We start from the raw sequence: 23,797 nt of genomic DNA, 5'->3' as shown, positions 1-23,797 counted from the left end.
AGAGACTTTGGTAAAGGGCTACAAGGCAAACAGCAGAATGGGTAAAGTAGAAGCAGCATGGAAAGAGAGAATGGCATAGTCGAATAGCTAAGAGTTTTGCCCAAGGCCTCTGAAGTAGTCTGGAAGCAGTAGTGAGTGAGAATGTTACTGACATCCCTCCCTCCCTCAGGTCTGTAGTACGGTGTAGTATATAGGCTCTGTTTAGAGAGTTCTGCAAGGAAAGCAGTGTCGCCAAGGAAGAGACATGTTTTAGTGAAGGTCGATGGTGACAGGAGTGTTCATTAAAGTTGAAGATTAGGGGAGATGGTTCACAGTGGGATGGAGATTTCAAACAGCCCAGTAAAATAGTTTAGGAGAAAACAGTGAAAAGAAGCATCTGAGAAGCCCAGAGCAGCATGGTGATGATGGTGCAGACGAAGACCAAGGATAAAAGTGGGTACCTCCAGGTATAATACCCTCAGAGGGTATTATAAAGTCTTGCTTTCATACAATTTTCAGAGGATATTACATATCAAAATATATACTGATATTTTTGGATGAAATATGTCATGAAAAAATATCATAAGGGATTGAATTCTGCATCATAATAACTTGCTCATCTTGCTTTCGAAATCAGTCTTCCCAAAATTAAAATTACAAAATAAAAATAGTACAAAGAATATCTTGTACTCTTCATCTAAATTTACCTTTTAGAATTTTCTCCATTTGCTTTATCATTTATAATCTCTCTTTCTATAGAACAACTAGATTTGAATACATAAATACATCCTTATTTTTCCTGAACCATTAGAGAATAAGTTATCTATATTCTGTTTTATTTCTAAATGTTTCAAAAGGGGTATTCTCTTACATAACCTTAGTCCCCTTATTAACTTCATAAATCTACATTGATACAATACTTTATCTAACCTACCATTCATATTCCAGTTGTGTTGCTTGACCTATTTACGTCCTTTTTAGTGTTCTCTACTATAAGATCCAATCTGTTGCCAAGTTTTGGATTTAATGATCATGTTGCTTTTGGCTCCTTTAATTTAGAACAATTTCTCTCTTTATCTTACTACATTAACATTTTCAAAAAACAAAAGCCCTTTTTCCCCCTCTTCCTTTTTAATAGAACATTCCTCGTTTTGTGTTTGTCTAATGTTTCTTTACAATTAGATTGAGGTTATGGATTCATGGCCAAAATGAAGATGTGTAGTGTCCCTCTCATGATATTATATCTGGAGGTCCCCACTATCCATCAGTCCCTCACTGATGAGGTTAATTTTGACCATCTGGTCAAGGTGGTCCCTGATTTTATTATTGTATAATTACTGTCTCTCTTCCTCCCTGACAACTAATAAGCAGTCCGAGGGGTGACACTTCGAGACCATGTAAATATTCTGCTCCCCATCAAAATTCTGTCCCTAGTTGTAGTATCCACTGATAATTCTTGCTTGATTCATTCCTTACCATTATGGTGGCAAAATGATTTTTCTATTCCAACACTCCTACATTTATCAATCAACCCTTGGCATTCTGCTGTTAGCGAGAGCCCCTCTTTCCATGAATTAATTAGTAAACGATCAGTATGGATCACTGGATTTCTGTTTTCCCACCGATGGCTTATAATTCACTACTGCACTTAATTATTTTGTTTGTAAATTGTCCCAGATTTGGAGGCCCCCTCTTCACATTGTCTCAGGGACATAGAGCTCCCCCTCATTGGGGTGGAGAAGGAAGCGCTTCTTACCTCCTAGCATAACCAAATGTCGTAGGCTCCTCTTATGCCTGTTCTGCTCGCAGCCCTGGGATCAGCCGTTTCTTAAGGGATCCCTCATTCCTTTAGTGGGGAATGATATTAGAGATGAAGAGTTGGGTCTAAGTGTGCTCCTTGCTACTGTGGGGTCTTTCCATTTTAGCCCTTCCAGGGGACAGGGCTAGGAAATGCTTTTATACATACATACAAATAAACAAGCACACGCACATTCTTAGGAAACCACGAGTTCACATCCTCCATTTCCAGTCCTTTCCCAGAAGATTCATTCTTCCCTCATTTCATGTTTGTTCCTTCCATAGTGAGACTCCTGGCTCCTAACACCACCAATACATTAAAACAAACAATACCTTTATTAGTTTGATAGGTTAAAGTGGTAACTTGCTGTTTTGATCTTTATTATTAGTAAAGGTGAACATGTTTCATATATATATTGGCTATTTGTATTTCTTTTGTGAATTGCCTGTTCATACCCTTTGCCCATTTTAAAATTTAGATGCTCATCTCTTTCTGATTTTGGGAGTTCTTTATATACAAAGGATGCAAACTCTTGTCATGTCACAGTTTTCCAAAGAAATTTTATTTTACATCTCAGTGGACATTTTAAATTTTCACATAGGAAAATCTATAACTCTTATTTACTTATAGTTTTATTTTTACATTTCTGATCTGTTTGAAATCGATTTTGAATTCTGATCAGAGATCATTTTATCCCCATGCTTTTTGTAGTGGTTATGTTGTTTTCCTCTTTCTATCTGATCTAGCTCTCTAGTACCAGGCAACAATCCTAGGGAACATAGGACCACAGAAAATTGAGAACACCGTTTTTGCCAGATTACATACCCTGGGTAGGACAATCAGCTGTATGTACTATGGGTTTTGGTGCCATCTAGTGTTGTAGATAGAAAACGAGGTCTATAGAATGCTTTACAATTGACCATATGGAATATATTCAGTTGGGTAGAGAAATTTAGTGAGTGAGTTGTGAGTATTTGCTTCACACTAAAAATGACTTTATAACAGACTACAGTTTAGTGATTACCAGAGGGAATGAGTGGGGAGGTAGATAAGGGTAAAAGGGGTCAAATATATGGTGACGGAAGGAAATTTAACTTTGGGTGGTGAGCACACAGTATACTTAAAATTATTGAATTGTACACTCAAAACCTATATAATTGTATGCAATGTCACCCTAATCAATTTAATAAAAAAATGACTTTGTAAAAGGATTTTGAATTTTGACACATTGTACTGAGTCAAACAAATGCTTGAATCATGCTATTCCAAACTTTATGAAATTACCTTAAAAATTTCCTCAAACTCTGCATTTTAATGAAAACACAAAAGTTTTATTAAAAGATTTCATAGCATAGTAACCATTAACTTTTTAATTCCAAATTTAAAAATGGATCTTTTGGAATGGCTGCATGTTTATTTTAGATTATTATACAAGAAATCAGCATTTCTAAGTTCTCATTGAACACTTTGAATTTCTTTATGGATTTTAGTGTTCATTTTTAGCAGTTTATATGAAATTTTTTTATAGACTTTAAAATGCTCTTTTTTGGCCACTTTAAGCTTATGTTGTTATTTATTTTATAGACAAGTCTTTCTCCATGTCTTAAGGTTCAATTCAGATGTTAATGTTGAAGTGCTTCAATTTAGTCTATAGAGGGCATTATATTACAGCATATGGTATTAAACAGAGCTATTTAATACCTTTCAATAATGAGATGTATGTGTAGTGTTATGCTTTTGTATAGCTCAGAATAATTAGAATTTGAAGTTAGTTTAAAACTACTGTGTAGCTATAATTGTTTCTTTGTTAAAAAAAAAAAATCCTGTTGCCGGAAAGTAGAAATAATTATTTTCATGATCAAGAATTACATACCAATCCCCAACTTTGTAATGCTCTCAATCCAAATAACCGCCTCTTTCCCACCTTACTGCCTTTTATCTCTAATATTGTAAAGAAAACAAGGCAAACAAAAACTTGAGTTTCTCTGGGGTTTAAAAGTAGAGGAAAGAAAAAAATGGAAAAGGAATATCTGGGAAGAGATGGCCAGGGCAGTCTTGGAGCTTACATTTTGCTGCTTATTCCAAAATATGGTTAGTCCTCTACTGTCTGAAATCCTACCACTTTGATACAAACTACACACATACACCCCCCACCCCCTCTTTTCATGAGAAGGTTATAGAGAAAGGAGCTTTTATTCTTTGGTGGAATTGATTTAAATATAAGATTTTTCTAATAAGGTAAGTGTATCAAGAAAGTGAGAGTTTCGATTTGAGACATGGAAAAAGAAACAGAGTGTAGGGAATTTTAGAGCATGGTTGGTACCCTTTGGAAGGGAGTTAGGGATGTACTTGGGGAGATTTCCATCATTGGTTTTTGTCATGCTTTGGAGAGGTACTTGGGATGTGGACATTGAAGAATGGGAACTTTGAACAGTTGATTTCAAAAGTTCTGTGTGAAGTTGATACTCAGTTCAGGAAAGGAGTATTTTCTCCTCGCCCTCTTCCCAACAATACACAATAGGACTTAGAATGTAGACAGCACTTTTATTTGCTTCCACTATAAATAATCTTCTATGGTCCCCTCCTTTGGAAGCCTTTTCTTTTAAGGGGGAATAGGTTCCTGTCCGAAATAATCAAAATGCTGTTTTGCAATTTGGAGATTTATCTGTTTTATTTAAAAACTGTCACTGAAATAATTTTTCATTTTTTTAAATAAAATATTAAATAGTTGAAGGAAACAAACGATTTTAACAGTTTCTTTTTCTGCGAAGTTGGGATTTAATGTGGAATACGACCTATATATTATCCATACATATTTTTTTCTCAGCTGGAGACTAATAGAACTATATATCAAAGCCCAATAATTTCTGGAGAGGGGCACCTATATTTAGAAAGGTATTGGGTTATTGCCTAGAATTGCATGGCTTAAATGTATGTGCTTTATTAGATATGTTTTAAGGGCATTGTTCCTTTGTGGTTTGACTGTTATTGTTAGCATAATAGTAGTAAGTAGCTAGCTTTTGTATAGGGCCTACTTTTGCCAGGCACGTTCCTAAAGCCTTTTTTGTATACACTAACTCATTTGGTCCTCACAATAAGCATAGCCCATATGGCTTTATATTTTTAATAAATTTGTCCTGTCGAGATTTTCAGATTTAAACACTCTTTTGGTTGGCTTACCAAACTTAAAACAACTCCAGTTGTAAAACTTTTCTAAGAAAGAAATGGGGAAAATTCATTTGACTTATATGAATTAGATTTCCCTGTAAGCTTTAATAGTCTAAATAGCAAAGGTCATAAAAATGAAAGATTACATATCACTATGTAAGGTCGAATATTTAATGTTAAGTATATTTAATGTTTAGATGAATGCGTATTCTTACACTTTCTTGCTCTCTATTTTTAAAAATTGTCCAACCAAATTAAGTATAAGAAGAATGTGAATAGCATAAATGGCAGATACCCATTTCTCAAGAAATCAAATTTTTAATTTTTTTTCCCCTCTCTTGTTACTAAAGTAATCTCTGGCTTGAAAACAGTATTTGGGTGCTGTTTTTGAATGCTTTATCCTAATGTTGAAGTATTTATTGGCCTTTAGTTTTAAGGGGTCTATTAGGATTCATTATTAGAAAATGCCGTTTTGGAAATATTTCGTACTTATTGAATAGTTTAGGATTTCAGACTTGCGTAGAGAGGTCAGACATTTTCAGCCATGACATGACTTGGTGACAGAGTTCTCAAATATCACATTATGCAAGGGTCCAGTGAATAAAGTTTAAATATTAACTTGAGCTGAGAATACTAAACTCTCTTTTAAAATTTGCTCTAGTTATGTTTGGAGTTAGAGAGGTAAATAGAGAACTGAATCATTGATATTCAGGCCACTTCTGATATTAAGGATTTTGTAGCCCACAGTTTTACAGCAGATTCCAGAAAATATACCTATTTCAGTGTAGCTGTTTAGTCTTAAGAAGTATGTACTCTTGTAAATAGGCTACATAACTTATCATACTTCATCATATCAGGCATTTAAAAATATTTTAGCTTATTATGTGTTGCCTTTTTGTTTAGTCAAAGGGTAGTATCAGTTAAACCAGTTGTGGGTCATTAGTAAATACATAATCCGTACTGGAATTAATGCCAGTTTTATATAAAGTTGAACAAAAATGTCAGAAATTCTGTACATACATTTGTTTTTGTATTTATCAGTTAGATTTTAGTTTGGTCTTAAATCATTAAATCAAATGATATAATTAGCATATGAATATTTCTCCTCAAGCCTAAAGTCTATTAATAGTACCTGCAGTGGTATCTAACAGATATTTATTGAAAGACTGAATTGGAACAGGTAATGATTGAGAATAAGTATATTTATAAGTCTCTGGGTTTCCATAATCGAAGTAACATGTATTCAGTAAACATTAATAGTTTCACTTTGTGATTCTCTACTTAAACCCTCATAAGGGTGCAAAGTGCTGAATGCTTTTAAGTCTTAATAAGTAGAAAGAGACTCAGCATTTCCCAGGCTTGAAATTTAAGCTATTACCCTTCTTTGGGTTAGTCCATTTTTATCTTACCAGGTAAGCACTGATTTTAGAGTCTAAATAAAACTGAAAACCAGCAGCATAAGTCACCTGTCAAAAAAAAAAAAAAAATTAAACCCAAACCTGTACGTGGCTTTAAGTGCACTTCAGTATACTCAGTGGTTAACTGCCAAAAGAACAACCCTCTTTTCTTTCTTTTGGTAGCCCGCCCCTACCCCTGCCCAAAGTAGCTCTGTTTGGTATGAGCAACATACAAAAGATTGGAACAATATAAACAGATAGAAGGAAGGCAGGAGTGCCTGAGTATTAGTAGCCTAGTTACAGATTGTACTGCGTCAGACTGCTCCACACCCAGAAGACGTCAGGTGACTTCAGTCCTGCTGCAGTTGTGCAGCAGAGGAGACTGCAGACTTCGGTTGAGGAAACGGATATTTCATGTCTCAAGGAGTAGATTTTTGCAGTTACAGCTTTTTTGTTGGTATGCATAATTGATAATTGCATCTGGAGGGCAGATCGTGACAAGAGATGGATGGTCAGAAGAAAAATTGGAAGGACAAGGGTATATCTGCTTTTTAACCTTCTATTCATTTTTTTAAATGTGAACAGTAATATATTTCTATGAATACGCTTTGCAGTTTAGATATATTTTGGATTGAAAATGAAACCTCTGAAAGGTTTAAGAGTAAAGGGTTAAAACAGCTCTTTCAAATGTGTTTTTACATTTGGTTATGTGCGAGAAAATGTCATGCTGTTCTCTTCCACTGTTCTGTTTAATCTTTGCAGTCCTATTGTTGGTTAGGTTATATTTTTTAATCTTGCACATTGTTAACAGTATAGCTTTAACATATTTCATTCGTTGGCCACTTTGGTCCGATGAATCTATATAGCTATCTTTGTATTCCATAATGACGTATTTTCTGTGATTAAGTATATTTTTAAAAAGCTGACTGGGTATAGTTGAAATTCTATCCAAAGGTTTGCAGTAAGCTTGTTTTCTTCTTTGGAAATCTTATTGATCCTTTAAAGTTATTACCAATCTGCTTTTAATTAGATTACATTTTTTATATCTTGAAATTTTAAAATGTATACTGAGTAGTTGGTAATGCATGTCTATATTTAAGTCACTAACCTTCGTCCTTGTAATAACCAATCACTGGTCTTGATCCCTTTCCTCCCCCTTGAAAGCCCAGATCCTTTCAAGTCTAGGTGGATCATTGTGTAAGAATTTAAGCCCTTAAGTGGTAAAATGTTGACTGTACTGAATATTTTAAAAGTATTATATAGATGGTTAAATGCGCCATTTAAAAAACATAGAAGGTGGTAGGCTGTATATCTGAACACTGATAATAAATTGTCTTAAAAAATATTAGAGCTATTCTTAAGTAATCCATGTAGACATTCTATACAGTTTTTTCCCTCTCTGGCCACATTCAAGTATTATAATTAAAAGTATTTCCTTCTACAGCAGAATTGGTAGCAGGATTGGTAATGTTTCTAAAAGCAATATGTGGAGCTAATTACAGTAACCTTCACAACATCCTTTAAAAAATTTGTTCAATAAAGAAATTGGGGGAAAAATGAGTTTAAAATTAAGAGACATTGGAAAGATTTTATAGTTACAACTTAATAGAAAACAATACAGTTTTGGCTTTTTGCCTTTATGGTTTCTTTACATGTGAATTTAATAAAGAAAGATTTTTATCATCCCTCCAACTATTGCATTACAAAGTGAAAAGTGAATTGGCACACTAGTTTTTGATAAGTAAAAATGATAGTAGTGATAACAGTACAATAAATACAGGCTGTAAAAATCGGTGAAAAGTCACATAAGGGCCTACTCTGCAACTATTAAAGCCCTGTATTAATTTGAATCTTAGTTTAATAACATCATTCTTTATTTGCTGAAGTAATTTAGGGTTGTTTTGAGACAGGATTATTAAGATCCAATATAATATAGTCCATATTATACTAGAGATGTTTTATTTTTAGGCACTAAATATAAAATCAAATTTACTCTTGATGTTTCTGGAGAGCCTCACATTATATGTAAGTATAGTGGCCAAATGTTTTTTAGTGCTTGCTTTCGGTTTTTTTCTTGGTAGGACTGACATTACCTGTTTTTCTGATTCATTGGTGAAGTTACATATGAGCATTTTCCTTATCAGCTAATTTTAATATTGTAGACTATAGGTTATGGTTTAAATGGAAATCAATGAGAAGCGGAAGCTGACATGGAGTGTTTCCTCATTTCACGAAAAGTGTATGACAGTAGAGGAAAGAATCTAATCTAGGTTCTAGGTATATTTTAAATATTTTTAGGCTTATATTTTTTCTACTGATCTCGTCCCCTTAAGTGCCATTTGTGATTGAAGCATATCCAGTCATCTAATGGTATAATAGAATTTAGAGATACTCTGATTTCAGTATCTTAAAAAGTTTGGAGGTTTGGTTTTGTTTTTTTTGTTGGTTTGTTTTGTTTTTTGTTTTTTGTTTTTTGTTTTTGCTGATTACCTAGTATTTAAGATATTTTCTCTTTCAGGCTAAGACCAATATTAATAATTTGTATTATTTTACATATTTTTCATTTTGGATTTTCTTTTGTCCATAGCAGGATCCTTATAACAAATGAAATTACATAGTACTTGATTATTGGGGTTACATGGAAAGCATTAAGACAGTGAAAAGATTTTGAAGAGCTTAAAATAAGAAAAAGAGTAGGTGCGGGTAGGGCGAAAGAACGATGGGGACCCTAAAAAAGGTGTAACCGAGGCACCGAATTGAGCTTTCTGGATAGAACTGAATATTTATAAGACTGTTGTTTAAAGATAAGGTATGGTCAAAAAATAAAGAAGATATTCAAGATCCAGGTCAGGTTTCCTCATAGTTCCCTGAAGATGAGAATTACCTAGTGTTTCTTAAATATCCAGATTTCTCTGATCCTACTCAGACTTACCAAATCAGAATTTACATGGGAGGGGCCTGGCACTCTGTATATTAAGCATCTTGGTATAATTCATGTTAGAATAAGGCAAATTTAAGAAATATTAATCGATGTTTTTAAGTTTCTGTTCTGGTATGTTTTGATTTTGGCCAGACATTTACCCTTTCTGGTTTTCAGTTTCCTCATTTGCATGATTTCTGGGGTTCCAGTTTTTATGTTATCTGGTTTTTATACAGATACTGTAGGCCAGATTGCAGAAGATAATGGGTTTTGGATTTTATCGTAAAGGAAATAAAGAGCCTGTGGAAGTTTTAAAGTAGGGAGTTTTAAAATGATAGCAGGTATGAAAACTGTTTTGGGGGTGCTATATAAAATAAATTGGAGACAGAACTGTTAGGCTGACTATGTGCCCAGGTTTACAGCAAATAGTGTTTGAAACAGGAATGAAAAGGAAGTGACAGATTTGAGAAACTCAAGGAAGGAATACTTGACATTTGACATAGATGTGTGGGACTAGGGCGAAGGAGGGACTCAGAGGACAACATGAAATGTCAGTCAGCTTGAAACTTTGGCAATGTCAGTGCTTTAGTATTAGAAATAGCTAAAGTAGTTAGAAATGATGCCAAGTTCAGTTTTAGAAACTTCAAATTCGAAGTGATGCTAGAACATCTCAGAAGCTCAGAAAAATGACAGGTTTAGTGATAAAAAATTGAGAATCGAATATGCAAAGTGAGACAGATGAATACTGTGAGGATTCAGTAAGTAGTCTCACCTCTGGAGAATATATTATAGGACCCCCAGTGGATGCCTGAAACCAAGAATAGTACCAAACCCTGTATAATACTTTTTATTCTATACATACCAATGATAAAGTTTAATTTTTAAACTAAGTACAGTAAGATTAACAATAAGAGCCAATAAAATAGAACAATTATAACAATATACAGTAATAAAAATTATGTGAATGTGGTCACTCAGGGGATCCCTTGCTAAAGTCTTCCTGTAGGCTTAATGCTTTTTGTCACAACTCGTTGCTGTTAGAACATGTTTTCCGTGCAAGTCTTCCACCCCCAAATTTAATGCTTTTTCCATCTTAACTAAGCACTTTTTCCACACTGGTTGTAACTTTTGCAGTTTGGTGTGTGACAGCTAAACAAGCACAAATTTCTTTTTCCTTCACAATTTCATGGATAGATGATTGGGGCTTGCCATAGATCTTAGCAGTCTCAGTATACGATTTTTTTTCTTATTAAGTCAAGAACTTTTACTTGTTTGCTTGAAGGATGCACTTTACAGCTTCTCTTCTCTTTGGCACTTCCAAATTGCCAGCATCTCTGCTCTTGTGCTTTGGGGCCATTATTAAGTGAAATAAGGTTACTTGAACATAAGCACAGAGATCCCACTGTTGATCTGATAAGCAAGATGAGTACTAAGTGACCAGTGGGCAGGTAGTTAATACAATGTGGATGTGCTGGACAAAGGGGTGATTCACGTCCTGGGCAGGATGGAGCAGAATGGCATGAGATTTTATCATGCTAGTAAGAATGGCATGCAGTTTAAAACTTAATGTTTATCTTTGGAATTTTTCATTTAATATTTTCAGACAAATTGATTGCAGGTAACTGAAATCGTGGACTACTGTATTTGCATAGAGAGAATGGAAGATTAAGGAAGGAAAGCCTAAAACCTACAATGTGGGGATGTGCATCACCAGGAAAGATCAGGAAGTTGTAATCAGAGCAGTAATGAAGCAGGAAAGTATAGTTTCACTGATATTAAGAGGGGGATAATTTTCAAAAAAGGAATGAGTGGTTAGATACTACAGAGAAGCTGTTTAATATGAAGACTGAGAAATGATTGTGGACCCTGTTGAATTTTAGGAATATGTGCAGCGCTCTCCATTATTACTAGTGCTTTTTGGATTTGGCGGTTTACATGCTATGGTTGACCTCTGAGAGAAGTTTTTGTAAGATGGGGACAGAAATGTTTCTAGTATTTGACTATACCTTAAGGCATACTGGCTTTGTACATTTTCTGGAACATCCTTCCTTGCAGAGGTTCTTGTAGGGCTTTCTGATCTTTACTTTTGATAAGCCACTTATCATTTCTTCAAAAGCGTAAAGTTACTGACTATGTGGGTGTAGGCATATATGCACCCACTGACATTCGGGTAGAGAGGAGCAAGGGCCTTGTTGCTTAAAAGAAATGCCTTTCTTAACCCCTGGGAAGGCCAAAAAAATGCCCGAGAAGGGGACTTTTTCATTAACTAATGAAGAAACCTATTGATTGGAGGAAGGCCCTGCTTTCAGTTCTAAAGCCAGTCTTTAGGCATTCATCACTTCATTTTAGAGTGGTTTGGGTTCATATTTTTAACTGTGTATGTGTTGGGGTTTAATATGTTCTTTTTTTTCTGTAATTATTTTTATCCCATTAAATGGGGAAATAGCTTTCAGATTGTTTTAATGGCTATAGTATTTCAAGTATGTATTATTAATTCCATATAATTAAATATTCAAGTTCTTAAAGTTTTTACAAGTATAAACAATGCCGAAATAAATATAATTGAATATAAACCTTTGTTTTGTTGCATGATTATTTTCAAATTGCTAGTTATATAGTATTTAGGCTTTTGGTTCACATTGCAAAACTGCCCTTCAGAAAGATTGTACCAATGATTTTGAGCAATCTGTGGGAGTGTCTGTCCTGAAACCTTGGCCAAGATTAAATATTACATATGCATTTCTGATGGTTTTAACTCTTCCTGAGATAGCTATTTTGTAGTTTTAAGTAAATTACTTGATGAGAACCAGGTTTACATTTAAAAAGAGTAAATTTGCAAATGTTTCTCTAGTATATGGTTTAAAGCCCTGGATGGTTAAGTACTGGGAGCAACAGTGGTAATATCCTCTCAGTTTTCTTTACCCAAGCTGGACATTCCTGATTGCTCACCAGCAGCAGTCCTTACTGATTTTTCCACTAAATCCTATGTGTCATAACCAAATAACATTAATCTTCTAAAGGGGTGGCTCTAATCATAGCACTTAGTTTTTTCTTTATTTTTCACGTAAAGTTTATACTGACTAGTCTAGTCCCAACCTTTATATTCCCATCTCCCTTATTTTGTCTACAGCTACATTGAAGGACTTATTCCCTTAAACGTGCCTGTTTTTTTGCATTTGCTTATGTTTTTCTGTTTGGAATGCCCCATTGCCCCATTTCATTTTGCCCAGGATGTACTTATCAAAAGCCCAGTCCTCTCTGAGGTGTTCACTCATCCTTTGAGTGGAGATAATCCAGTGTTCCCATCTCTTGGTTTGCATTTTGTGCCCTCTGTTATCATTTATATGTATGTTTCGGCTCATTTTCCAGTCTGTAAATTCTTTGAAGGCAGAAAGCAGTGGTGGCTTCACATCACTGAGTCTCCTTGTTGACTCTGCACAGCTTCTCCATAAAGTAAAAGGCTGAGAGCCCTGACGTTCAGCCAGGTTTACTCCCAGCCTGAAACCCTATACATACATTCTTAGAATTTTTTAAAAATGTTTTTTTCAAGTGGGAGGAATAAGGGATCCCCTATCTTACCCCTTCTTAAAGGAACAATTAAGTAACTTAAGCAACTTTTATAAATTCAGGATTTTTAGATTATACCTGTGGATGAGTCGTTTTATTAGTCATTTTTTCCAACTTCCTCCTTTTAGAGGTAAAGAAACCAAGAAAACTAAAGAGATTGATTATTCATAACCACATAGCTGGTAGCATAGGGCCTTTATTTTTATTTTACATTTATATTTGTACTTGAACAAAGATTGAAAAATATAAAAGCTAAAATGACCCATATTTTGATATTTTGTTCATTTATAGTCTAATTTTGGCATCTTGTTGAACACGTTACATGTATTTCTTTTTGTATGGTCCTCACCCTGCAACAAAATAGGCTGTAGTCAGCTATAAAAGAAGGTAGAATTGTCAAAAGGTTAAACCTAGGGGGAACTTTGTGGACCAGGAGTATAATTTTTCTTCATCCTTAGGAATTGGATTACATGCTTCAACATAAGAAAAATGTTTAAGCAGTGAGTAGAATTCTTATTCTGGTCTGTAGGTATCCCCTAGGTTACCTTTTATTTATTTATTTATTCAGTTGACCCCATCTCTTGCTAGAATTTGGGCTAAAAGATGTTATTTAATTTAACCAGTGCTTCTCTTTGCATCTTTGGAGCAGTATTCTGAGACCAAATTTTCTTTACTTTATCATGGACAATGCTGATTTATGTTACTGGGTGTGTGTTTCTGTGTGTGGGGTGTGGATGTATGTATAAAATGTATAAAGGACCTCAATGCAACGCAAAGATTAAAAAATTATCAAATATTAATAATATTCCTGCAAGTCTATTGTTAAGAGTTGGGCATTGAGATAGGCTTAGAAATTTCTACTCATAGATTTGCTAAAATTACGGTTTTTCATAAGAACGAGAAGAATTATAGTTCTTTGTTGTACACTCATTTGTGTACTTTTTCCACCTAAATACTCTAATTTAAAATAGATTATTCTGGTCAATGATGTGAATATTTTACCTTGTTCATTTATACTGTTAGTCATTCAGTGAGCATTTATATTGAGTGTATAGAACAGGTATACAAGGTTATGGAAGTATAAATATAACTAGTCTACCTACTAGTGAAGTTCATTCTCTCTCTCTTTTTTTTTTATATTAGTAATTTGCTTTGTTTTCCCCCCATTCAAGTTTAGTAAGCTTTTCAAATTTCTAGAGTTACAGAACAGTGTTTTCTATTTAGTTTTCATATGCAGAAAATAAGGTTTTAAGCAGTGATTTCCTGCTTCTAAGATTCTTATAATGCTTGAATGCTAATAAGAAGTAAAATCTAAATCATAATAAATAACACATTGAACCAATGTGTATGCTAATTTTAAGTTTCCATTGTGTATGTCTTGATCAAAGTACATGCTTTATTAGAAATATAGACTTTATAGGAAGAATCCTTATTTTGATACCCTTTACAACTGAAGATGGTTACAGTTTGTGAAGGTACATAGAATCATTGGCTTGGAACATGTAACATGCTTAGAAGATACTTATTTAGCTTTGCCTTAGAGAAAACTGAAATGAGCTACATACATTAATTTTCCTGCTAAGGGAAAATTATGGTTTGAAATTGGAAGTGGGAAGTTGGAATTATTTTCTGCTGTGTTTTTTGTCCTCTTCTAATAAAGTCAGAAATAGAATTAGTGGGATTAAAGGAAGTATTGAAAACTCCATGAACTTATGTAGTAAATGGGTGAGTTTAATTAATTTGTAAACGAGGCATGTATGGTGATTATTGAACCTCAGTGTTCTCTTAGAGAAATTCGGATTATCCTTAGGCGGCAACAAATAACCACAGGTAGTTTTTTACGTTTCTGCAATATATTGAAACATTTCTACCTGAAGATACTTAATATAGTAAAAAAGGCTACTTAAAGTGAACTCGAATTTCATACAAATAATGGAAGGAAAAAGATTTGATAATATCTTGAAGCATTAAGCCAACAGTTTATGAAAATAAGTTTTATTTATTCTTAAAACTTAGTTTGTAATCACAGCTGTGTGTACGTTCTTAGAACGAACAGAGGAAGAATCAAGTTTGGGGGCTTTTGGAGTATGTAATTATTACCACAAAATTATTTGATAGCACAAAATGGCATCTTCACAGTTGAATTTCACAGTAGATCAAATATACTGTCCCTTTACAAAAAATCTTCAAGCTTGTTATTGACTTTCTTAGTGGCTTCTCTTAAACTTTTGGGGTCAGATATATGTTTTAAGTGCCTGTTGGATCTATTTTAGAAGTGATTCTCCAACATCACTTAAAACATTAAACTTATAAAACCCCGATTTGCAGTTTTGCGTTGTGGTTGATTTTTGTTTTATCCAGGTATATCTATATATCTGTATCTACAGCTATATCGAGTTATAGTTTTATTATTATCAAAGTGAAGGACAATATAGATAGCTTCTAGGAAATACAGTTTGCAATTTAAACAGAACATGATTTACTCTTATCATGAATCTATCACTGGAATTTATTGGTCTGTTTATGTAACTCTGCTTGTGGTGTTAGTAAGTTGCTCTCAGTTATTTAAATTAAGGGTGAAATACTATTTGGCATCCTCAAGCTGGTTAAAGAGCAAACTTGAGTACCTGTATATTCCTTTAAATGCAAAACGTGGTATGATGGAAAGAGTGAGACTGTCATGGTCAGACTTGTATTTCAATCTGTAACCTTGCACTATTTAATACTTGTAAGCCTCAGCTGTCCTATGCATAAAATGTAAATAGTTATTACTTTATATAGTGATTAGTTATAATGTATTCAAAGTACTGGCACAGTTCCGGCACAGTTCCTTGCTCAGCATAGGCGACTACAAAATTATTATAGAAAAGGCAAGTTAGAATTTATGCTATTTTTACCTAAAATGTTTTTTCCTTAGATGTGTGGTGGTAGAAATTGACCAATGCACAGAAATGTTGTCAGAAATCAGGAAAGATTTAGTGATGAAAGGGACAAGGACTGAAATTATGCGTGTATCTTTCATAAAACAAAAACAAAAACAAAAAAAAACTCTAGTTACTGCTGGTTTGCCAGGTATTTCTTTGAGATACTTTGGTGGTACTAGTATCCATCAACCTGAAACTTGCTGATTGAAACCAAGTTAGCTGTGCTTCAGACAAGTTGAATTCACCTTTAAAAAAAAAAATCAGAATGTAGTTAAGCATTGTGTTTAATATTTGATTGCCCTGTTTGACTTTATCTCTTGAGATATTACCTTTAGTGTTTAGTTCACCGATTATTTCCATATGTGAAATCTCCTTTCAGCTTCAACCTCCTTGTTAGGTGGGTATCATTTTCCTAATTTTACACATGGGGAAGCTAGGTTAAGTGATCTAGGCTGGGTTATAAGGATGGTAAATAAAAGGAAGAAAGAGGACTCAGGCTCTTCTTACTGTCTTTGCAGAAAGAGTTAAGCTCCCACTCTTCACAGATCTTTTTCTGGTCCTTTAACTGTCATTTATTAGCCAGGTGAATACTGTGTGGAAGTAAAAGCTTACTATGGGATACTAAATGATCAACTCTGAATTCTAGGCACTTTTTTTGGCAGTTGAGAAGAATAAATACATAATTATTAATATAAAGATTACGGTTGTGAAAAATAGCAACTAAAGTTTTAATATTCTAGTACATATATATTTGTTTATTAATTTCCTATTTGATTGCCTTACTTATTGTTCACCTGACTTTATTAGAACAATATTTGCTTTTGCTTAAGAAGTAGGTATTTTCTTGCCAGCCATTCCTTGTCCTTGTCTTCCCAGTACTTTTTAGGACCAGCTAGTTCAACATGTCCTCACATCCTCCTCCTTCCAGATAAGAGCTTTTTAAATTGAAATTTGACTTCAGGCTATTCAAGGAAGGAGCTTCAGTAAGAATTTGAGGCAAAATGTAATTGGATGACTTCTGTATGTAAAGTATGTGTGCTAGCACTATTTTTAGCTATGACAGATGACAGTTTATATTGCCAGATGCAGGCAACTTTTCTTACTCTTCATAGGACCAACTATTTTTTATGCTTTTATTTTGAAAACAAAAATGGGCGGTCACTTTTTTCTAAATAACAAAAATTTGTTCAATTGGTCAGCATTATTTTAATAATCCATAAGCATTTCCCACAGTTATAAGAGGAAAGGCACTGTTAAATTAATCTCACATCTTTAAAAGGATAGTTCATGAGCCGTCTTAATGTGAGTTGAGGGCACAGTAGGTTATTGTGCCTGATTAACAGCTCATGCTGCAATGTAGGAGGAGACTTGAACCATGGCAGGTTAAGCTTTGCTTTACAAAATTTGTGTCTTAGTTTTAGTTTAAGAATAAAGAGGCCATTAAACTCTTCACTCATAAACAGAACTAATAAAATTATTACAGAGAAATCCAAAATTAGCATTTTAGTGACCCAACAGTTCTCATTTTAAAATGTCCTTTATTTTATTTGAAAACATTATAGTTTTTAATTAAAATATTACTATTGCTAAGAATAACCTGGCCACTATTCAGACAGTAAATATATTATTTACTCATATAATGAGAAAATAAAGATAAAAGGCATTCTTTAGTTTTTCAGGGTTTAGTGAAAGACAAGCCTATAAAACAATATTTGCTGTTATAAAAATTATCTGAAAGCATTGCTATTGTTATTTAATAAGTGTAGATATCTGAAAATAATTAAGTGAAACAAATGTTAAATCCAAAGCATAGAAGCATTTTTGAGTAAATTAGAATTACTGCATGCCTCAAGCTGGCATATTTCGTTCTAATCTGTCAGTAATATTTATCGAAAGTTTAGCTGGTTCAGGCTTGTGCTCAGCTCTGGGCATGTGGCAGATAATAAGACACCTCTTAAGGTGCTTACCAACGCAGCAGAGAAACATTGTTAAAACAAGTAAACTTTTTGCTTACTTTTTTTGTTACGTGTATAATTCATTGATGTTTAGTGTAGTCACAAAATTGGGCAACCATCACTATTCTCTAATTCTAGAACATTTTCATTAACCCTTCCAAAAAACCCCAATTCCATTAGTAACCACTCCCCATTTTTGCTCCTCCTAGCCACTGGCAACCACTAATCTACTTTCTGTCTATAGAATTGCTTGTTTAGACATTTCATATAAACAGAGTCACTCAACTACGTGATCTTTGGTATCTGGCTTCTTTCAGTTAGCAAATTTTCAGGGTCCATCCATGTTGTTGCATGTATCAGGATTTCATTCCTTTTTCTGACCCGTTAATATTCTATTCTGTGGATATATCATATTTTGTTTATTCATTCATCAGTCGATGGATATTTGTATTATTTCTTTTGGGTTATTAATAATGTTGCTATAAACATTTGTGTACAAGTCTTCGTGTGGATACATGGTTCCTAGTCTTTGGCATAGAAATTCCTATTATTGGGTCTTATCGGAACTCCATGTTTAATTTTTTGAGCAGTTGCTGAACTGTTTCACAGTTGCTGAATTTTATATTCCCATCAGCAATGATGAGGGTTCCAATTTTCCTCACTTCTTGCCATGCCAACATTTGTTATTATCTTTTTTAAGCCATGGTGGGGGCTAAAGTGGTATCTGATTGTGGTTTTGGTTTGCATTTCTCTAGTGAATGATGATGTTGGATGCCTTTCCATTGTTTATTGGTCATTTGAGTATATTCTTTGGAGAAATTTCTATTCAAATCCTTTACCCATTTTAAATTGGTGTATTTGTTTATTGTCAAATTGTAAGAGATTTTTTTATATACTCTGGATACAAGTTTGATTTGTAAGTATTTTCTCCCATTTTGTGGGTTGTCTTTTCACTTTATAGTGTCCATTGAAGCACAAAAGTTTTTAATTTTAACGAGGTTAAAATTTATCTATTTTTTTCTTTTACTGCTTGTACTTTTAGAATCCTATCTAAGAAACCATCACTTAATCCAAAGTCATGAAGATTTGTACCTTTTTTATTTTTTCTTCTAAGAGTTTTATAGTTTAAGCTTTTTAGGTTTTTGCTCCATTTTGAGTTAATTTTTGTATATGGTGTATGGTAAAGGGTCCGTCTTTATTCTTTTGCAGTTGGCTATCCAATTGTCCTAGCACCATTTGTTGAAAAAATGATTTTTTCCCCCCATCGAATTGTCTTGGCACCCTTGTTAAAATCAGTTGACTCTAAATGTAAGAGTTGCCTTTGGACTCAATTTATTTCACTGATTTATCTGTCCATCCTTGCACAACTACTACACTATCTTGATTATTGTAACTTTGTAGGAATTTTGAAAAAGAGAAGTGTGGGTTCTTCAACTTTGTTCTTTTTACAATTGTTTTGGCTCTTCTGGATCCTTTGCATTTCCATGTGGATTCTACAATTGGCTTGTCAATTTCTGCTAAAAGTCAGGTAGGATTTGAGTAGAGATTAGTGTAGATCAATTGGAAGAATATTACCATCTTAATAATAAATCCTTCTAACCCATTAACATGGGATATCTTTTCACTTATTTACATCTTTCATTTCTTTCAACAATATTTTGTAGTTTCAAGTTTCTGAGGCTTGCACTTTTTAAAAACTTTGTTCCGTAGTATTCTTTTTGATACCATTGTAAATGAAATTATTTTCTTAATCCATTTTCAGATTATTTATTGCTCATATATAGAACTATAATTGACTTTGTATATTATTCTTATATCCTGCAACCTTTCTGGACTCATTTATTAGTAGCCCCTTAGGATTTTCTATATACAAGATCATGTTATTTGGAAGTAGAAATAGTTTAATTTCTTCCCTTTATAATCCAGACAAGTTTCATTACTTTTCCCTGACAAATTGCCCTCCCTCATACTCCCAGGACAGTGTTGACTAAAAGAGGAAAGAGTGTATATCTCCATTGTTTCTGGTCTTAGGGGAAAGCTTTTTATCTTTCACCATTGAGTATGATATTAGCTGTTTTTTTGTGGATATCCTTAACAGCTTGAGGACATTCCCTGTATTCCTAGTTTGTTAGGTATTTTTATAATGAAAGGGCGTTGGATTTTGTCGATGCTTTTTCTGTGTTGTGATGATCATGTGGTTTTGTCCTAATTTAATTCTTTTAATATGATGTGCTATATTGATTGGTTCTCTGTGTTGAACCAACTCTGTATTCCTGGGATAAATGCCCTTTAGCCATGGTATATAATCCTTTTAATGTGTTACTAGATTCAGTTTGCTGATATTTTGTAGATTATTGTTTCTGTATGCGTAAGGGCTATTGGTCTGTAGTTTTCTTTTGATGTCTTCGCCTGATATCAGGGTTGAACAAACATCTAAATTAACTAATGGATATTAATCTCTTGAATATTAGAAGCAGTAGTATTTGACTATTTCTCAGAAAGGGTTTTAATAAAACTTCCTAACTACTCAAGCCTTCATTGAGAATCAATGATCCGGGACAAACTTAATCTTCCAAAATTTTTCCATTAAAACCAATTTAAGGAACCTGTGAGAGATTAGAAATATTGGCGAATGTCAGGTAAGGCAGTAGTCCTGTTTGTTAGAAACTAATATTTATTCATCCTTGCAGCTTTGCTAGCAATCTCTTAAATTCCTTTGCAAAAAAAAAAAAGATTGAAATCCTATTTGCAGAGTGACTTGGGTAACTGTAGATTGTCTCTCATACCTTTCTATTCTAGGTTATATTAACATTGCCTGATGTATAACTGTCAGTTCCTAGTTGTCTTGTTTCTCTCGGCTGTTTTTCTTCCCTTTTTTCCTCCGCGGTGCTCTAAGATCTGTGGCTCTTCCATTTATTGAAAAAACTTTTCCTAGGAACCATAAGAGAGTTGGAAAGGAAGTAGTAGTTAGGGTTTGCAGTACTTTCATGCCATGAAATTTATTTAGGCTTTAATCACTACGTAATGCTGGACCACATACATGGCTATTCTTTTATCACCAATTTTGAGGAAATTGATTCAACCCAAAGCACCAGAATTATTAACTTAGTTATATACTGTTAGAATTTTAAGTTTCAGTTGTATTTAAATATTTATTAAGCTAGTGGTGTATTCTCTTTCCAGGGGGAAAGCCTACTGGGAAAACTGCACTCATGTTATAAGATTGTTTAGTAGTATCAAACAGGAATAGAAAGGGGTGAATTTTTTCTAAGTACTATAGTAGTAATTCATATTTGCTATCAATTTTAGGTGGTATAGAAGGGAATAAAGAAGCAAGTTAAACTCATCTATAACCCTGCTATCCAGAGATAAAAACTGTTTCCTAGATATCTTTTCAGACTTCGTAGTTATACATGTATAATTTTTTAAGTGGGATTATTTTTTTGCAACATTATGTTTTTACTTATTATGGACATGTTTCTGTGGTAATATAGAGCTACATCACTATCTTTAATGACTACGTAATAGTCTTTTACATAGATCTATCCTAATTTAACTTAATTATAGTTTTCTACTGTGGAAAAATACCTGTCCTTTTTGGATTTAACTGTAGGTGAAGTATTCACATTAAAATTTATATGTCCTTTATTAATTAAAGTGTCATGTTAATTTTACTTAGATTTTCTTCTTGGCCTTTGATTCATCTCATACGTAGTAATTACCTGCCTATAGTCTGCCTGTTCATTATGTGTGCAGCTATGTAACATTTTGAAGAACTTGAATATGCTGACCTTTCAATTTGGCATCATACACGGAGAGTATGAGTTTTATCAATAGGAAGCCTATGTTAAAATCCATGTTCTATTTCTCAATTAAGTGATCTGGGGCCAGTCATATAACAGGTAGGTCTCATGTTTTTGTCTGAAAGCCTGCCCCATAGGGTTCTTATAATTGAAAGAGATAATGTTGTATAGTCTACAAACAGTGTTTGGCATAATGTAAGTGCCCAGTAAACACTGACTCAGGAAATAAAAGGAGTTGTGGAAAATGTGAACCAGCAACCTGGAAAACATTTCTAAAATGTCTGTCAGGCTTAAAAATTGTGTAGCTTTTTTAATCCTTTTTTTTTTTTTTTTAAGCTTCTTTCAGATTGTTATCATGATATAGCTTGTAATAGCTTGTAAAATTATAGGAATATGAATTTATTTTCCAAAAATTTTGATGTTTGACACTTAAAGTGTTTCTAAGAAAGTTCACTTAAAAAGATTTAATAAAAATATTTAAGCCTCTCTCCCCCTAAAAATATAAATCTAAAAAGGAAGGAGATATTTTTATTATATTTTTAAAAATTATATTTGGCACAGGTAATTCAGCAGTAAAATCTCATTAATTTGGACCCGCTGTTTGAGAATTTAAATGCAGGACTGATATGTATCTCTGTACTAACTGTGAATCATATTAGTTTCTGAAGGGCAGAGAAATCATTTATCTAATGACTTATTTACTGGTGATAAAAGTGAGGTCCAGGGAAGTTGGAGTCTCATCTAAAGTTATGTAGTTGCAGAGTCAATGCTGAGGCATGAGTCCTCTTGAATCCCAATCACTGATATTTCTTTTCACCATATCCATCTATGTAGAAATCATGGACTAAATCTTTTCTACTCCCATTGGATTAGTAACTCCATAATATTAGGTAATCTGATTAGGCATTGATTTATGTTGTGTGTATCTCTGAAGTTTAAAGTCATCTATTTCATAATCAGGTTTCACTGAGTACTTTTTAATGATGATAAGGAATAGTGAGGATATCTGCGTTTTTTTTTTGTTTTTTTGTTTTTTTTTTAACTTATCACCAATAGTAGTGATTTCAAAGGATAAATGTTTTGGAGCATTTTGAAATCCAGACATTTTTATAAAGGAACATTGGTCATATAAAAGTAGTTTTGAGGTGTACGTTACATGCTGATTCTTCTAGGTTCTCAACTTCTATTTGTCCTGTAATAATGAAAACTTGAATGTTTTAAAATCCTTTTCCATGTAGTTTATAAAGTAACATGTTTATGATATAACACAGCAATGCAATTTATTAACTTATAAGTTAGTCATAAAGTTGAAATTCTTTTTTCTTTTTCTTTATGTGTTTATTATTTAAATACCTGAGTAAGGTGATAGTGATCCGTGGTGGTATTCTTCATCATCATAACAAATAACCCTGACATTTATTAAGAATTTATTACATGTTACATACTGTATTATCTTAATAAAAAACTTCATTATTTTACTTAATCCTCACATCTCAGGAAGATCATTCCTATTCGTATACTCATTTTATAGATGAAGAAACTGAAGTGTAGAGGCATTTAGTGACTTGCCTGAGATCACATAGCTAGTAAGTTATAGGGCCAGTGTTTGAATACAGGTGATCCAGTTTCAGAACCTACATGCTTTGTTCATTGTATATAAGCCATTGCTGTGGGGGATGGGGAGCCACCCAGGAAAGAATTATGTAACCAAAGGCTATCTTTATCATTGCCTCCCCTACCTTCTCACTGTTTAAACCCTGTTTTAAAAAACAACATTAATTATTAGAACCATTGCTAGCAGAGACTTAAAATTAGGCCTCTGTCGTCAGGTTTTCTAGATCCTACATGTTCTTAAAGACAGCTGAATTTCTTTCACAAAATCTTTTGAAATTTCCTCGTTTTTTTTTTCCTTTTCTGAATTCTCACAACTGTGCAATATTTATTTTATAATTTTATTGACATTGTTTTTTATGTGTCTTATCTTCCTAGAATTGTGTTTTAGAGTTGGACAGGGCTTAAAGAAAAGTCTATGTACCCAATTTGAGGTTTTTCTAATTCTTTCTACTAGGTTGAGTTTCTTGAACAGTATCAATTCAGTGTTTGCTGGGTGTCAGAAAATGATTAGCATTGCTCTTAATCTCTTTATTCAACATGACAGTATTCATAGATACGCTGTTTCAAGTTCTGGTCAGTTTGCAGTTGTGCAAGTATATTGGTACAATAGTAGAAGCTCTTCAAATAGAACAAAATGGATATAGATGTTTTAAGCAGGGTGGAACAAACTTG

At 33.5% G+C, this 23,797-nt stretch overlaps 1 protein-coding gene across 4 annotated transcripts in view; it reads left to right on the top strand.

The window, feature by feature from the left end:
• Nucleotides 1–23,797, top strand: part of RTN4 (reticulon 4) — a 65,290-nt gene that overhangs the window by 25,413 nt on the left and 16,080 nt on the right. Inside the window, exon 1 of one of the 4 annotated variants that reach the window (XM_016130162.2) lies at nt 6,541–6,880. The exons of the other annotated variants lie outside the window; for them this stretch is intronic. Within the exon in view, the coding sequence (XP_015985648.1) occupies nt 6,847–6,880 (34 nt within the window). The 5' untranslated portion in view covers nt 6,541–6,846. Of the gene's footprint in view, nt 1–6,540; nt 6,881–23,797 lie in introns of those variants that run through there. 4 annotated transcript variants of the gene reach the window in all.

Source organism: Rousettus aegyptiacus, unplaced genomic scaffold (genome assembly GCF_014176215.1).
Source record: "Rousettus aegyptiacus isolate mRouAeg1 unplaced genomic scaffold, mRouAeg1.p scaffold_m13_p_7, whole genome shotgun sequence".
NCBI lineage: Eukaryota > Metazoa > Chordata > Mammalia > Chiroptera > Pteropodidae > Rousettus > Rousettus aegyptiacus.
This window is presented reverse-complemented; position numbering and strand designations above follow the sequence as displayed.